The sequence below is a fragment of the Oncorhynchus mykiss genome, chromosome 4 (genome assembly GCF_057628025.1).
Source record: "Oncorhynchus mykiss isolate SJ-2025 chromosome 4, ASM5762802v1, whole genome shotgun sequence".
Taxonomy (NCBI): Eukaryota; Metazoa; Chordata; class Actinopteri; order Salmoniformes; family Salmonidae; genus Oncorhynchus; species Oncorhynchus mykiss.
Window position 1 is genome coordinate 54,630,382 of NC_143025.1, and position 17,117 is coordinate 54,647,498.

At 41.5% G+C, this 17,117-nt stretch overlaps 1 protein-coding gene across 3 annotated transcripts in view; it reads right to left on the bottom strand.

Moving 5' to 3' along the window:
- Window positions 1-5,128: 5,128 nt before the first annotated feature.
- LOC110521984 (putative G protein-coupled receptor 132) overlaps window positions 5,129-17,117 on the bottom strand; it is a 45,060-nt gene continuing 33,071 nt past the window's right edge. For 2 of the 3 annotated variants that reach the window (XM_090232287.1, XM_090232288.1), the window contains exon 2: window positions 5,129-7,712. In XM_090232287.1, coding sequence (XP_090088413.1) covers window positions 6,634-7,712 — 1,079 coding nt within the window. In that variant the 3' untranslated portion in view covers window positions 5,129-6,633. Of the gene's footprint in view, window positions 7,713-11,773; window positions 11,960-17,117 lie in introns of those variants that run through there. The other variant, XM_021600007.3, reaches the window with a different exon arrangement.

Sequence of the window (17,117 nt, forward strand, 5' to 3'; positions counted from 1 at the left end):
TGCTTTCAAATGATCATGATCTTTTCCTCAAAGAAGTTCATGAATTTATTACTGCTGAAGTGAAAGCCATCCTCTCTTGGGGAATGCTGCTTTTTAGTTAGCTTTGCGACAGTATCAAAAAGAATGGTATGGCGCCATTACCGTTCCAATTTTATGGAAGCTTGCTTCAGAGCTCGGGTATTTTCTGTATACCAGGGAGCTAGTTTCTTATGACAAATGTTTTTGGTTTTTAGGGGTGCGACTGCATCTAGGGTATTGCGAAAGATTAAATTGAGTTCCTCAGTTAGGTGGTTAACCGATTTTTGTACTCTGACGTCCTTGGGTAGGCGGAGGGAGTCTGGAAGGGCATCTAGGAATCTTTGGGTCGTCCGAGAATTTATAGCACGACTTTTGACGATCCTTGGCTGGGGTCTGAGCAGATTATTTGTTGCGATTGCAAATGTAATATAAAGGTAGTCCGATAGTCCAGGATTATGAGGAAAAACATTAAGATCCACAACATTTATTCCACGGGACAAAACTAGGTCCAGAGTATGACTGTGACAGTGAGTAGGTCCAGAGACATGTTGGACAAAACCCACTGCGTCGATGATGGCTCCGAAAGCCTTTTGGAGTGGGTCTGTGGACTTTTCCATGTGAAAATTAAAGTCACCAAAAATTATAATATATCTGCCATGACTACAAGGTCCGATAGGAATTCAGGGAACTCAATGAGGAACGCTGTATGTGGCCCAGGAGGCCTGTAAACAGTAGCTATAAAAAGTGATTGAGTAGGCTGCATAGATTTCATGACTAGAAGCTCAAAATTCTTTCTTCAAAATAATTTTCTTTTTTTTGTATATTGAATTTTGCTATCGTAAATGTTAGCAACACCTCCGCCTTTGCGGAATGCACGGGGTATATGGTCACTAGTGTAACCAGGAGGTGAGGCATCATTTAACCCAGTAAATTCATCAGGCTTAAGCCATGTTTCAGACAGGCCAATCGCATCAAAGGCTTGGAGCACAGCTATCCTCACCATAAAGCGATAGTTTTCCTGTATATTAGGAGTACAGCAACTGCAATTAGAAGGCATCATGTTAATGTTACTACTTAGCTTCGGCTGTTGGAGGTCCTGACGAACGATGTCCAGATAAAACGTCCGGAGTGAAAAAGTTGAATGAAAAAAAGTATAAACGGTAATTAAAAAGTAAAAACCGTAAAGTTGTCAGGTAGCAAAGTAAGGTTGGCAACAAAACGCACAGTAACACGTAAACAAGTCTGCAAGTTGTGACCAGACAAGCACTCAAAACTATTTAGAAACAGGACAGGGGAACATTGTCAACAACTGTTCCCTCCTCACTCTTCCTCAACCCAAGTCCACGCCACACCCTTTTCCAGTCAGCTCTGCTCTGTTTATCTCTCACCCCCATACCTTGCCTAGCCTGCCTGGAGACAGGAGTTACGAGAGGGTGGGACTGAACAGTGTAGTCAGGTGAATGATGCATAAATGGCCACCAGCTGAGATTGAGGACCCCTCAAAGCCCCCGTAGGCCATTAGGCTGTCCAGACAGTTGCCAGTGCCACTGTCACTGCCACCCAGCTCTCAGACTCAGACAGACGGGTACAGTAACAACAAACACCAGCCGGACCAAGTAGAAGGCTGGCAAAGGGGAGGGGCTGGGGTGTTCCCCCTGAGCAGAGGAGGGCCCTATTGGCTGTTGCCCGGTGCTGGGTACTTAAATATTAATCAGGGTCCAATTAAGCAGGCTGTCTTGGTCATTTAAGGGATTAAATATTAATAAGGTGTGTGTGGTAGGAGTGGGCGGATGCACCAGATGACCGTTTCTCTGTCCCGGTCACACCGTATGACCTGTGTAGTTATCCCACTATGATTTAGTGGAGTGCTGTGGTGGTGGTGGTGGGTATGTGCCCTTTTGCATCCCCTTGGCCATTCTCTATAGTATGATGTGATCACGCTTTGTCAGTGATCATGTGTTTGTTTAAAATAATGGTCAACCCTCATGTTATTACTAAATCCTTATTTTTTAAAATGTTGATGTAATACTCTTTTCGGACTAATGCATTTCATGGCATTACCAACTGCTTTTCTATTTTCCTGAAGCCATTTGATTGATTTGATTGATATTACCTGTCGACCAGATGCTATACATAAGAGTTGCCCTTTTGCCTCCTTGTCCGATTATGCTTGACATAGTAAAAACATATCCCAGAGCTTTCTATTTTAAAACCTATTATTTATGACCACTGTACAGTATATTCAGGACTTCCTGGAATCAGGCTGACGAGGTGGAAAGTCTGTTTGATAAGTCCATCAATCTCTCAGCAGAATAATTGAATAGGCCTGTTAATGCTGCTCAGACAGTGGTTGTGTTGGTGGGGGAGAAAACGTCCACAAATAGAATATGCATCACATTATGGAACACAAACACTCTTCACAGACACATCACAGGTTCACACACTTAAATGCATGACTATCCTATTTTTCCACCATGGAAAACTGTCAGTCCTTCAAATACAGCACACTAAGATAAACATTCTGTCAAAATCCAATCATAATGAAGTATTGTAATCCGGGATGGAATGGCAGTAAGCTATATCAATAGGGCTGAGTTGTAACTGGGATACACAGGTGTTATGCTAGTGTGAGAGGTGAGGCATGTTTTACTGACATGGTGAGGGTCTGAAATATCAGTCGAATGAAGCACGTAAACTGAGTGACTGCGCTTGTGTTATGCACTGTGTGCATGATGACACAGGCAGGGCATGAAGATGATTGGCAAGTGAGAGAGAAAGAGTTCTCTTAAACATAATTATATTAAGCATTAATCATTTTTTTAACGCATGTGCCTATTCCTTTGAGGAGATTGTACACAGAGCTGCCATTGTGGATACTTTTCTTTCACATTGGAAGTTTATTTAGCCATTATTTAGTATAGACACGTTTCCCATGAGAAACACAGTTGCAGTGAAATCTTGGTTGACTCTGTTTTTGTAACAAAATGAAGACACTTCAAGCATGTTGCTGTTGTAATTATTCATGATATCCTCCCTAGATGTGGAACAATCTCTGCTGGGATTTCTTCTTTACTTTTGATGACCTGTCAAAAACAGTTGAAGTCAGAAGTTTACATACACCTTAGCCAACTACATTTGTACTCAGTTTTTCACAATTCCTGACATTTAATCCTAGTAAAAATCCCCTGTTGTAACGGCTTTCTTTAGGTGAAGTAGAGGCGGACCAAAATGCAGCGTGGTGGTTATTCATGTTTTTTAATAAAGACACTAGACATGAATAAACTAACAAAAACAATAAATGTGGAAAACCAAAAACAGCCCTATCTGGTGCAAAACACACCCACAAAACCCAACACCAAACAGGCTACCTAAATATGGTTCCCAATCAGAGACAATACATAACATAGAAAAAACATAGAAAAACAAACATAGACTGCCCACCCAACTCACGCCCTGACCATACTAAATAAATACAAAACAAAGGAAATAAAAGGTCAGAACGTGACACCTGTCTTAGGTCAGTTAGGATCACCACTTTATTTTAAGAATGTGAAAATGTCAGAATAACAGTAGAGAGAATGATTTTTTTCAGCTTTTATTTCATTCATCACAATCTCAGTGGGCCAGGAGTTTACATACACTCAATTAGTATTTGGTAGCATTGCCTTTTAAATTGTTTAACTTGGGTCAAATGTTTTGGGTAGCGTTCCACAAGCTTCCCACAATACGTTGGGTGAATTTTGGCCCATTCCTCCTGACAGAGCTGGTGTAACTGAGTCAGGTTTTTAGGCCTCCTTGCTGACACATGCTTTTTCAGTTCTGCCCACAAATGTTCTATAGGATTGAGGTAAGGGCTTTGTGATGGTTACTCCAATACCTTGACTTTGTTGTCCTTCAGCCATTTTGACACATCTTTGGAAGTATGCTTGGAGTCATTGTGCGACCAAGCTTTAACTTCCTGACTGATGTCTTGAGATGTTGCTTCAATATATCCACATAATTGTCCTCCCTCATGATGCCATCTATTTTGTGAAGTGCACCAGTCGCTCCTGCAGCAAAGCACCCCCACAACATGATGCTGCTACCCCCGTGCTTTACGGTTGGAATGGTGTTCTTCGGCTTGCAAGCATCCCCCTTTTTCCTCCAAACATAACGATGGTCATTATGGCCCAACAGTTCTATTTTTGTTTCATCAGATCAGAGGACATTTCTCCAAATGTACGATCTTTGTCCCCATGTGCAGTTGCAAACCGATATATTTAGATTTTTCCATGATGTCAAGCAAAGAGGCACTAAGTTTGAAGCTAGGCCTTGAAATAAATCCACAGGTACACCTCCAATTGGCTCAAATGATGTCAATTAGCCTATCAGAAGCATCTAAAGCCATGACATAATATTCTGGAATTTTCCAAGCTGTTTAAAGGCACAGTCAACTTAGTGTATGTAAACTTCTGACCAACTGGAATTGTGATATAGTGAATTATAAGTGAAATAATCTGTCTGTAAACAATTGTTCGAAAAATGACTTGTGACATGCACAAAGTAGATGTCCTAACCGACTTGCCAAAACTATAGTTTAACAAGACATTTGTGGAGTGGTTGAAAAACGAGTTAATGACTCCAACCTAAGTGAATGTAAACTTCCGACTTCTACCACCAGCGAAACCACATATAGTAATTCATACACGCAGTATCATTAACCATTTAATTAAATCTGTCCACCTTAATGAACTTTGTTTACATAAATGTGACAACCAAAATGAAGGCCTGGGAAGAGCTAGACCTAACAGTTTTATGTATTTTTTGTCAGCGAAAACGAAAATGAGAAAAGTTCCAAACCACAATCTTACCGGATCCTCTTTCTGTTGACACAGCTCTTAAACACACTTTCATCTGCACGTTCAGAGATGTAAGATAATTTGTGACACTAACAGAGTTTTTTCCATCTCACGAAAGTGTGCCAACTAAAAAATCTGACAGTGTATTAGCGCAGGAATGCTTTTTCTGGTGCTATTTTATGTGTTACCCTTTTAGTGTGAAACTCCTCACCAGTAATAGAAAGATTAATATGTACAGACATCCACTTCAATAATGAAACTGAAATGAGACATTTTACTTCAAATGTTTACTTAAAAATGTTCAGAAACAGTATAAATAATATTCAAGAAGTGCAATTTTCTAATAAAAAGAACAAACTTTTGCTTTTTTACAAACTTTTACAATGGTCTGCAATATAGGAGGAAAAACACCAAAGTATATAAAATGTTATATTGCGGCTATAAAAGGTTATATGAAGATTATGTCTTGACTTATATTTACATTGTTACAAAACACTTAACACCTAAAACATGACGAATACTACAATTGTGCTTGTTTTCAAAATACACTTGATTAAAGTTTAAGAACATGATGTAGAGCTATGCATCTACTGTGAAACACAATATCTATGTATTGCAACATAACATATTGGATTAGCTTTTGCACGATTTACTTAACAAATACTGTTCCTCCAAAGGAAAACACATTATTTCATAGAAAAGCTTCAGTAATAGACAGTTTTGTAGAAGCTTCTCACTCCTACATTAGCAGCAGAGAGGCACGTTTCAAACTTGTCTTTCATATGGACACAAATAACTGCTGAGTTTGTCAAAACATTGGCAAATCCTTAATCTGGGGATGAAGAGCCAAAATACAACTCAATTGATTCAATGCTACAAAGGCTCTGGGAATCAAGGCCCTGTGTGATAACTCGCAAACAATCAGGGATAGCTAACAAGGCGTTAGGCTACAATATGCTGTCCTAACATTCGAAAATGTTACCAAGGTGACATCGTCCACTGAACCCCCTTTCATCCTCAAAAGAGTCAGAGTTAGTCTTACCAAAAACGATAAATCTGTAGCTAATATTGACGTTTTTTCCTAATTCTACATCTATCTAAGGTGTGTTTATGAAAATCGTAATGTGCACGAAAATTTGCTAGCTAGCTAGTGTCTGCTTGCTGGCTGAACCAACTTGCTGGCTGAACTCAGATCCATCCATATGAAACTAAGGGATGCTAACAACGCCAGCTCACAGAGACACTCAGATCTTTCACTTTAAAAATGTATGTCAAACAAAAACCAATGACTGCAAAGTTAAACAAACCATACAACTCTATGCACAATGAGTGCGTCAAACAATTTCCACAGACAATTTGACAAAAACACATTTACTTGATAAACAGTGCAGGTGCAAAGTTGGATAACAGAATGATGGTTTGTGCTGTTTGTGCCGTCATTCTCTTATCAAACTTTGCAACATTTGCTGTTAGATAGATGGCTCCTGGCAACTGCGAGTCTTGTTAGAATGATGCCATCAATAAGGAGACAATGCCCCTGCTTGAACCGTTTCAATGATATCATTTAAGATTTTAGTCAGATGTTTCCATCTATACCCCAAACATAGCAAGAGCAATTTGGGGTTCCACCTGGCTCTATGCTGATTCTGTTTAATATTCCAGAGTACCTGCAAGTCACCAGTCCAGGGTTCCTTCAGTAGTCACACCTGCATATCCCTCTGGCTCCCATAGTTTGAGCATACATACTGTACATCGAACCCCTAACCTTCCTCTGCCATCAACGACCATGCTTTTCCCCCTCTTGTGTGGCGGCCGCCACTTCTGATGAGTTCTTGGAGTTGTGCATCTTGTGCTGGCTGCTGTCGGTGGAACGTGGCCGCAGGGTGGCTCGCCCGCGGAGGCCTGCAAGGCCGCGACGTAGCTCCTTGCGGATGTTGTCGCTGGAAAGCACATAGAGGATGGGGTTGATGGCGCTGTTGAAGGTGGACAGGCCCAGGGAGATAGTGTAAGGGGTATAGAGGCTTTCCTGGAAATGGCAATTCTGCAGCTCGGGGAAGTGGAAGGTGACCGCACGCAGCAGCAGAATGACATGGTATGGCGCGAAGCACACCAGGAAGAGGACCACCACGGCGAACGCCAAGTAGCGCACCCGCTCCTTCTGGCACTGCCTTAGCCCTGTGCTAGCCTGCACGTTGGCCAGGATGGCACGGTTAGTGACCACAAGCACAACCAGGGGGAACAGGAAGCCAATGACGAAGCGGGCATAGTTGAAACCCGTCACAGTGGACGTGCCCTTGCCTGGCTCGAAGCAGCGCCGCTGCCCCTCTGCCGCATCGCCCTCTGGCATGGTAAACACCGGCACGTGGCCCACGAACACCACCAAGACGATGGCCACGGTAACTGCAACCGCCAGTCTCTGTCGCCGAAGGCCGCGCGACTCCACGGCGTAGACCACGGCCACGTATCTGTCACTGGAGACGCAGCACAGCAGGAAGATGCTGATGTACATGTTGTTGAAGAAGAAATAGCCTGTCACCTTGCAGGCCATGGAGCTCCAGCGCCATTGGTGGCCCGCGTTCACGTAGTTGGCCCACATGGGCAGGGTGCAGAGGTACATAAGGTCACACACGGATAGACTCAACAGGTAGATGCCCAGGACATTTTTGCGGCGCACCTGGAGGAAGGTCAGGTAGACAGTAACGATATTGGCAGGCAGCCCGATGACCAGCACTACACTGTAAAGCACCACCAGGGGCACGCGGTCCTCTTCGTAGTTCGGGGTGCACGGGGGAGCATCAGTGCTCCAGTTGATGGCAGCCACGCTGGTCTGAGTCACAGTCGGGTCATGCATGGTGTCTGAAGGGTAAAGAGAGAGAGGGGAAATAAGAAGTCACATTTCCCATTTCAGGATGCCAAAATGTATGTAAATACAAATGAGGAAATCACAAGATTAACTCTAAATCACTCTATTTGCTGACCCTATTTCCAGAGACATTTCCAGGTTATTCATATTGGCTGGATATCTGCAGAACAAATCATGCTTATAGATGGCCTTTGGTTGTAAGGCAACATAATAAAGGTATTTTAATATTGATCACAATTAGAGTTTTAATGGTTTATTTCAAAGCTTTTTTTTGGTCTTTGTCTTCTGTTAATGTGATAGACTTTACCTAACTTACATACACATACAGAGACATACACATAATTACCCTCTGTATTCACAGGAAAGGCCATTTAACCCTCCCTTAGGGGCCACTAAAGGACCAATGAGTAAGTTGCTCAAGGATACAGAGGCTGAGTCATATGCATTGTGGGTCACATGCATGATTATGTGCGACTGTCCAAATGTGGCAACATGGTTTATAGTCAGCCCTCGGCTTTATGAAAATGTGCATGTGAGTTGTCAAGGAATATTCAGAAAACATTGCACTTAGCATGTTGAATTGTTAGCATGTTAAAGCTCTTCTTTGCTGATAAACAATTAGCAAGCAACCAAAGACAACACGGTAAACAAGTAATACCACAACTCCGTCAGAGGCTAAAATATTGACCCTGGTTGATGTATCTCAACTGAAACCTACTTTCTGTTAACTAACCTCGATGACATTCTATTCTTGACCAGAGTGGAAGAATGGAAGAAAATGGAAGAGAACGCACTGAAACAAAAGAGGGACCTCGAACAGAAGCGCTCATTTTCGTTTTCCGTTGTGTGAACACAACCCTAGGTTTGTAAAGGGAGACAGTGCTGGACTGCCCCTTTAGATGTCTGGCTTCCTCACGGTTTGTTCTTTACTTTAACGTTAGGGGCTGTTTCCACTGTAGCCCTATACTTCTCTTTCTGGGGATTGCCTCATACTTTCTGAGAGAAATGGTGTCCTTTCAGAAATTGCTTTCCAAATAAAGCTATATCTAGACCTAATTGTAACACCGCCCTAGAGTATTTCTCTCCCTCCTCTCAGAAATCGTTTTTCTAATACTTGTAACACTGCTCATTCTTCTATACTGAACAAAAATGTCAACGATTTTACTGAGTTACAGTTCATATAAGGAAATCAATTAATGAAAATAAATTAATTAGGCCCTATATCGATTTCACATGACTTGGCAGGGGAGCAGCATGGCTGGGCCTGGGAGGGAATAGGCCCACAAACTTGAGAGCCAGGCCCACCCAGTGAGGAGCCAGACCCAAAGCCCGATGTGAAGGTACTGGGCTGGCATGGTTACACGTGGTCTGCATTTGTGAGGCCGGTCGATATGAACATAACACTCTGGTGGACATTCCTGCAGTCAGCATGCCAATTGCATGCTCTCTCAAAACTTGAGACTTCTGTGGCATTGTAGTGCACTTTTTTGTCCCCAGCACAAGGTACACCTATGTAATGACCATGCTGTTGAACCAACTTCTTGATATGCCAAACCTGTCAGGTGGATGGATTATCTTGGCAAAGGAGAAATACTAACAGGGATGTAAACCCATGTGTGCACAAAATGTGAGAGAAATAAGCTTTTTGTGCATATGGAACATTTCTGGGATCTTTTATTTCAGCTAATGAACAATGGGACCAACACTTAACATGTTGCATTTATATTTTTGATCAGTATAATTGTATTATTTAACCTTTTCATCCCCTATTTTCTTAGCAACATCTGTGCCTGAAAAGAAAGACCACAACAGAAATCTAACCACACACACAACAGAGCTCTAACCGTATGAGGTGTAGGCTACGACCAGCTTTTAACCACTCACAGCAAAACAACAACTCTAAACCAGAACCCACCCCCACCAGTTCTCTCTCGCTCTTGCTTCCGCCTCTTATCCAAGCCCCCAAGCTTAACAAGGCATCTCCTGAAAAATTCATAACACATCTCAGAGGAGAAAGGAGGGGAAATGCTGTAGATGGAAAAACAAGTGCACCACTTAACACTGATGACATGTGAATGATAGATATCATAGTCATCAAATATATTAGATTAGAATAAATCTGAAATCTAATGAAGATTTATACCTACAAATTACTGAGATTGGAGGAGGTTTTGCAATTAATCAATGAATGAGGACATGATGAATTAAGGTATTTTTGAACAACATACTAGCCAACTGGTGATAACCAGTTCAGGCATTTTAATTGTTGAGTGACCTGAGTCAAAGGAGTGATTTAATTCAACTTCACCCTAAGCCAAGGCAAAGAGAGTCTTACATCTAGCTTGTGTTTCTTTTTTTACTGAAAATGTCTGAGGTTTAACCCTGCAGTCACACAGCTGACAGTCCCTGTGATGTGCTGAGGAGAAATGGTTCAACACAGTTTTTACTTGAAACAATCTTTACTTGATAAAATAATATAATCACTTCAGAAATGAGTATAGGTCAAGAAGCCTTGTTTTACCATTTTACTTGTGACCGGTACAATCACCGCGAACAAGAGCAACACTCATATGTGGCTGTTCAATATTGATGCTTAAATAAGTGATTGTTCATTTCCCAGTTACATTTAAAATAAGATGGCTTAATGAATGGATCACTACAGAATTGGAAAAACAAGCCTCAGGGAGCTCAGGGAGCTCACTTGCCTGGCAAGTGAGACAAGGAGCTGGTACTGTAGATTAGACAAATGTACATTTGAATCATTAATACAGTACTACAAGTAATGTATATTAATTTTACATGAAATTTACCATTCGGAATTCATAGCCCAGGCTGTATAGCTTCTACTGAACAATGGACCATGACATTGGTTCAGTCAGTGCATTGACATTATATATATATATATATATGTATGTATTATCTCTGAAACCAAGCTTGTGCGCTGAAATAGAATCCCCACTAGATAGACACTTTGGATCGATATTGAAAGAAAGCGGGGTTACTCGGCCTTCTGTAAGGCTTTGTCTTCATTGTGTTACATGCTCTGTTTCCTGACACACATCAACGGTTAAGGAGGACACGATTACTTTCGGAGAAAAAGTAACATTTTCTCAATGTATCGCCTGCCATAAGTGAGAGGGATGCACGCTCATTTCACACCCGTTAATCTCGGTGCTCCGGACATATTTGGGGAGAGGAGGTCTCAGGGCCTCTTTCAACTCACTTGATACTTTGAATGGGAGACATGTGGGTCGTGTAGATCTACATTGTATCTAGGCTAGCCAGTGTACGGGATGGGACACACGTGATTATGAGAATAGGGTTAAGATATAACTGGCCGAGTTTGCGTGTCGTGGCCTTTTTCAGTAGCATTCCTTCCCTCTGGACAGAATTAGTGTCACATTACTTGGCATCAAATGTCAACAAGTCAACGTATATTTTTATAAACAACATGCACTACAAGGTTACAACAACAACCTGACTGATGAAAAATATTTGACTATTTTTGATTTCAGCTGTGATTTTGGAACAAAAACAGACAAGGCATTGCCAGACAATTTCAATTAAACTTACAATGACATATAGTCATTACATATTGATAATCCCTTTGTTTCCAATAACAAATAACACACTAAATCAACAAGGTGGCAAGCTGAACAGCTACGTTATGCTTGCTTATTTTATTGGGCACTTAATACTGAATAGCCGCCTAGAATGTATAATCACAATTGCTTTCTAATACTAAAAAAAATATATAAGAAAGCAGGCTAACCACCAATACTCACTATTTTATTTCATTTCCATGTATGAGTAAAATTACCCAATATCGGCTACAACAATAACAGCAAATGCAGCAGACCCCCAACGGAGTTCTCAACCACCCACCCATAGATGAATGAGTGACTATTGCTCGTGACTACCAGTGACTGAGGTGACCTGCACTGCGAAGGAACGCGCACTAACGACCTGGACCAGAGCTGATGTTAAATCAATCATTTCCTAAAAGTTACAATTATCACCATCACACGTATCAACATTTGTCAGATAAACTCACCGTTTAGCTGTATCGTCTCTTGAAATCTGTAAAAAGTGTTCATTCATTGCTGTCTGCAAGAGATGCTTGTTCCATCTTCATACATGCTCCATTCAGAAACCGTTAAAAAGCTGTCTGCACGTCCACCTATGCGCACAGGGAGGTCCTAGCCCTCCCGCTCTCAAGTGTCACGTGGTTTGATATAGTAATATCAAGTGACAGACAATGATTAATTTATTGCTCCAGTGAACTCTGGCTACCACCTCCTCATAAATTGCAATTACTTATTGAAAAAGACATGCATAAGCACATGCAATATTTTTTTGCGCTGTATACAACTACATTTATTTTACCTGCTTGGCAATCTGGCTTTATTTAACACATCTCTACAATATAAATTAATAGTGTACATATGTGGCTATTGAATTAATCCAACATTTCGTTTTAAACAACAACAAAAAAATAACCCTACAATAAATGAATCGGGCTACATGCAAATGAGCTGCAAAAGTGAATAGCCTGCAGACAATAAACTCCACTGATAACAGACTAGTAAAGTTAACTATTTGAATTTCGTTTGGTTTCAGAGCTCAATTTGTAAAACAAAACCTGGTATCATTTACTCAATGGTTAATGATTAAAAAGTGCAAGCCATTGCACAATATGTTAGAGCCAACACCAGGAGCCATATCTGAGCTAACTGCTCTGAAATGTGTGTTGATGTTCTTTACTTAGTCTTCTGTGTAAAAACAGAAGGACATGCATTAGTGTTAGCATTTAGACAATGCCGAAGGATATTGTTTAAGTAATTAAATAGACTATGGCAATGGTTAGTGGGATCACTGCATGTGTTGTTCTGAACTTGCCCCACCCCTGAACATACTTGCAGCCTAAAAACCTAGATAAAATTGCACAAAAACATGGCCAAAAATAAGACAGCACAGAGACATGTTTTCAAAAGCTCTAGAGGAACTGAAAGAATAAAAGGAGAAAGAATTCTCAATCCAAATAACTTACATTCCATTCCAAGATGGCGTAGCAGTCAGACGTCTTTGTCGTCAACTTGTCGTGTCCCATGTATATATCTTTTTATATATTTTTCTTCGCAAATCTTTTAAATATTTTTCTAAACCTCAACTTCAAAATACTCTCCTGCAACCCGCCTCACCCAATGTGGTGTGGATCTGTTTTTTCTCAGGTATTTTTCTTTACTTCTGAACTGGAATCCCCCAACAGAAACTAGCCAGCTCACTAGCTACTAGCTAGTAGTCAGCTAACCACTGCTAGCGGTCATCAGCTAACCTTTAGCTCGGAAAACTCTCGTCAGTTTGCACAACGCAATTCAAACCATAGCATACCGGACCTATTTTCTCTCCATATCCCCAGATTCCTACCACAAGCTCTAAACCTTTTCACCTGGATCATCACAGCTAGCTAGCTGCAATCCGAGTGGCTACTCCTGGCTAACGTCTCTGTCCCGAAGCAAGCACCAATTAGCCTGGAGCTAGCCCCATCTCCCGGCTAGCTGAAGAGGTCCATCAGCCACTCTGGGCCTACTGTATTATTGATTGTATGTTTGTTTATTCCATGTGTAACTCTGTGTTGTTGTATGTGTCGAACTGCTTTGCTTTATCTTGGCCAGGTCGCAGTTGCAAATGAGAACTTGTTCTCAACTAGCATACCTAGTTAATTAAATAAAGGTGAAATGAAAATAAATAAAAAACAATACCTATTTTGCCAATTGGCCCGGACCCCTTTTACTGCCGGTACGGAGCTCCTTCACGACTGGACTACCGACATAATCTGCCCGAGGGGGGTTATTCAGCTGTCTAAAGCATATCGGACTGTTAGCTGAATAGGTTCATTGGCCAATTTCTTGGGCCACTATTTTGCCAATTGGCGTGGACCCCTTTTACTACACGAAGCCCTGCTTATCCATCACGACTGGACTACTGACTAATCTGCCCAAGTTTTTTTTTCTCCAACAGGCCCATCTGTCACGACGTCCCCTGAATGCCCATCTGCTAGCCCGCTAGCTGCGGGACTGATACCTGAAGAGATCCATTGGCCAATTTCTTGAGCCACTATACCTATTTTGCCAACTGGACTGGAACCCTTTGCTAAACGGAACCTTACTAATCCATCAAGACTGGTCTATCGACGTAACCGCAGGAGGCTCTGCATGAGGAGGCCATAACAGACTTCCTCCGTTGTGACGTCCCTCTAAGGCTCTTCTGCCAGCTTGCTAGCCCCGGCCTGCTAGCTGTCTGAATCGTCGCGTCTCCAGCCAGCCGAACTACTCACTGGACCCCTATGATCACTCGACTACGCATGCCTCTCCCTAATGTCAATATGCCTTGTCCATCACTGTTCTGGTTAGTGATTATTGTCTTATTTCACTGTCGAGCCTCTAGCCCTGCTCAATATGCCTTAGCCAACCCTTTAGTTCCACCTCCCACACATGCGGTGACATCAGCTGGTTTACATGTTTCTAGAGACAATATCTCTTTCATCATCACTCAATGCCTAGGCCTACCTCCACTGTATTCACATCCTACCATAACTTTGTCTGTACATTATGCCTTGAATCTATTCTATCGCACCCAGAAACCTGCTTATTTTACTCTCAGTTCTGAAAGTAATAGACGACCAGTTCTTATAGCCTTTAGCTGTACACTTATCCTACTCCTCCTCTGTTCCTCTGGTGATGTAGAGGTTAATCCAGGCCCTGCAGTGCCTAGCTCCACTCCCATTTCCCAGGTGCTCTCATTTGTTGACTTCTGTAACCGTAAAAGCCTTGGTATCATGCATGTTAACATTAGAAGCCTCCTCCCTAAGTTTGTTTTATTCACTGATTTAGCACACTCTGCCAACCCGGATGTCCTAGCCGTGTCTGAATCCTGGCTTAAGAAGACCACCAAAAACCCTGAAATTTCCATCCATCCGACATTTTCCGACAAGATAGAACTGCCAAAGGGGGCGGAGTTGCAATCTACTGCAGCGATAGCCTGTAGAGTTTTGTCTTACTATCCAGGTCTGTACCCAAACAATTTGAGCTTCTACTTTTAAAAATAAGTCTCTCACTGTTGCCACTTGCTATAGACCACCCTTTGCCCCCAGCTGTGCCCTGGACACCATATGTGAATTGATTGTCCCCCATCTATCTTCCGAGCTCGTGCTGCTAGGTGACCTAAACTGGGACATGCTTAACACAATCCTAAAATCTAAACTTGATGCCCTCAATCTCACACAAATTATCAATGAACCTACCAGGTACATCCCCAAATCCGTAAACATGGGCACCCTCATAGATATCATCATAACCAACCTGCCCTCTAAATACACCTCTGCTGTTTTCAACCAAGGTCTCAGCGATCACTGCCTCATTGCCTGCATCCGTAATGGGATTGCGGTCAAACAAAACCCCTCATCACTGTCAAACGCTCCCTAAAACACTTCAGCAAGCAGGCCTTTCGAATCGACCTGGCCCGGGTATCCTGGGAGGATATTGACCTCATTCCGTCAGTAGAGTCACTATATGTACAGGCTGTACCGCCCAGCTTCACCCTATACCACCTAATTCGGACTACAGATCAAGACTGTAATTAACCGAATTGGGTGTATTAGTTCTAGGCTGGAACAAAAGCCTGCACGCATGTCTGCCCTTCAACGTAACTCAGTGGTCATTGACTCTGACTTTCCTCTAAATCAGTTACTCATACCACTGATTTAACTAATTCAGGTTTTTATGTGTAGCTGATTAGTAAACTCTAGTGTGATCTGTAAGTGTTGCGCTAGAGGCAGTCCATGGTTGGTAATAGAAAAGCTCTCAGATCATGTGACTGAGGCCAACCTGTGATGATGACTATAGATGACTGTAGGGTGAAGTTGCCCATAGACACGATACTGCTTTACTTTAGCATTTTTCCCACTAATGGTTCAGGTTAGGATTGGGGGAGGGGAAGCCGATCCTAGATCTGTACCTAGGGGAAATTTCACCCTAGAGCCTATTTTACCGAGTTACTGAGGATTTCCTCCGATCTTCTTGTCCTCAGGCAAACCTTTCCGCGTTTCCCCAGTACAAAATCAACTGCTGCTGGTCCTTCAGCAAAATAACCACCAATCAATCAATCAATTAATCACGTTACATAACAATAAATAGAATGTGGGTCGTTCCACGAATAGAGTAACCAGCTAACAAACATTCCAACAACTTTAGAGAACCTTCCCTTAAGAGTCTCATTAGGTCATTAACTAACATTTTCATAGTACTGTTCCTGTTATGTGCAAGGAATATTTCCAAGAGACCATTCCCTTAATGTCAAATAGAACTTACCCAGAATGTGGTTACCATGTTATCAGATATTAACGTTCTATACTCGTTAAATGAGAACATTGCAATAACAGTCATGTTTCAAGTTCTGTGGATTAAGAGAATATTCCATCAACATCCCATCAAATCACATGGCGCAGCTCAGAGTAAATATTTATTGCATTTTCCTTTTCCAAATGGGTGGTAATTTAGAATGCAATAGATACTGTATTTACGATAGCCCAGCTTATTCCCTTTGTTCCTCAGTCTTCCCGCTCCTTCACTCGACCCAGCCCCTTTTATTTTGTGTAACAAGCTTTCATATCTGTTCCACCCTCTAGGGACATTTTCTTTTATGATGTAATTTGTAATCAAGGTATGATTAATTGTATGTATGTGTAATTCTGAGTGATTAGTTAGGTATTTAGTAAATAAATAATTAAACACAATTTTGTATTGCTGATTCAACTTGTTAGCCAGAGTTTGTGCAGATAAAATAATGTACAACTTTCAGATGAGACTGAATTAAGATGATGATTGTTGTTGACTGCTATTGATGTAAAATATTACTAGGTCTTTAAGAGTTTATTAGGAAGATAACAGCTCTATAAATATTTTTAGACGCTAGCGTCCCACCTCGACAACAGCCAGTGAAATTGCAAAACAACAGAAATCCCATAATTAAAATTCCTCAAACATACAAGTATTATCCACTATTTTAAAGATAAACTTCTTGTAAATCCAACCACAGTGTACGATTTCAAAAAGGCTTCACTGCGAAAGCACACCATGTGATTATGTTAGGTCAATACCTAGTCACAGAAAACCATATAGCCATTTTCCAGCCAAGGAGATGGCTCACAAGTCAGAAATAGCGATTCAATTAATCACGAACCTTTGATGATCTTCATCAGATGGCACTCATAGGACTTCATGTTACACAATACATGTATGTTTTGTTCGATAAAGTTCATATTTATATCCAAAAATCTCAGTTTACATTGGCGCGTTAAGTTCAGAAATGCATTGTCTCAAACAAACATCCGGTGAAAG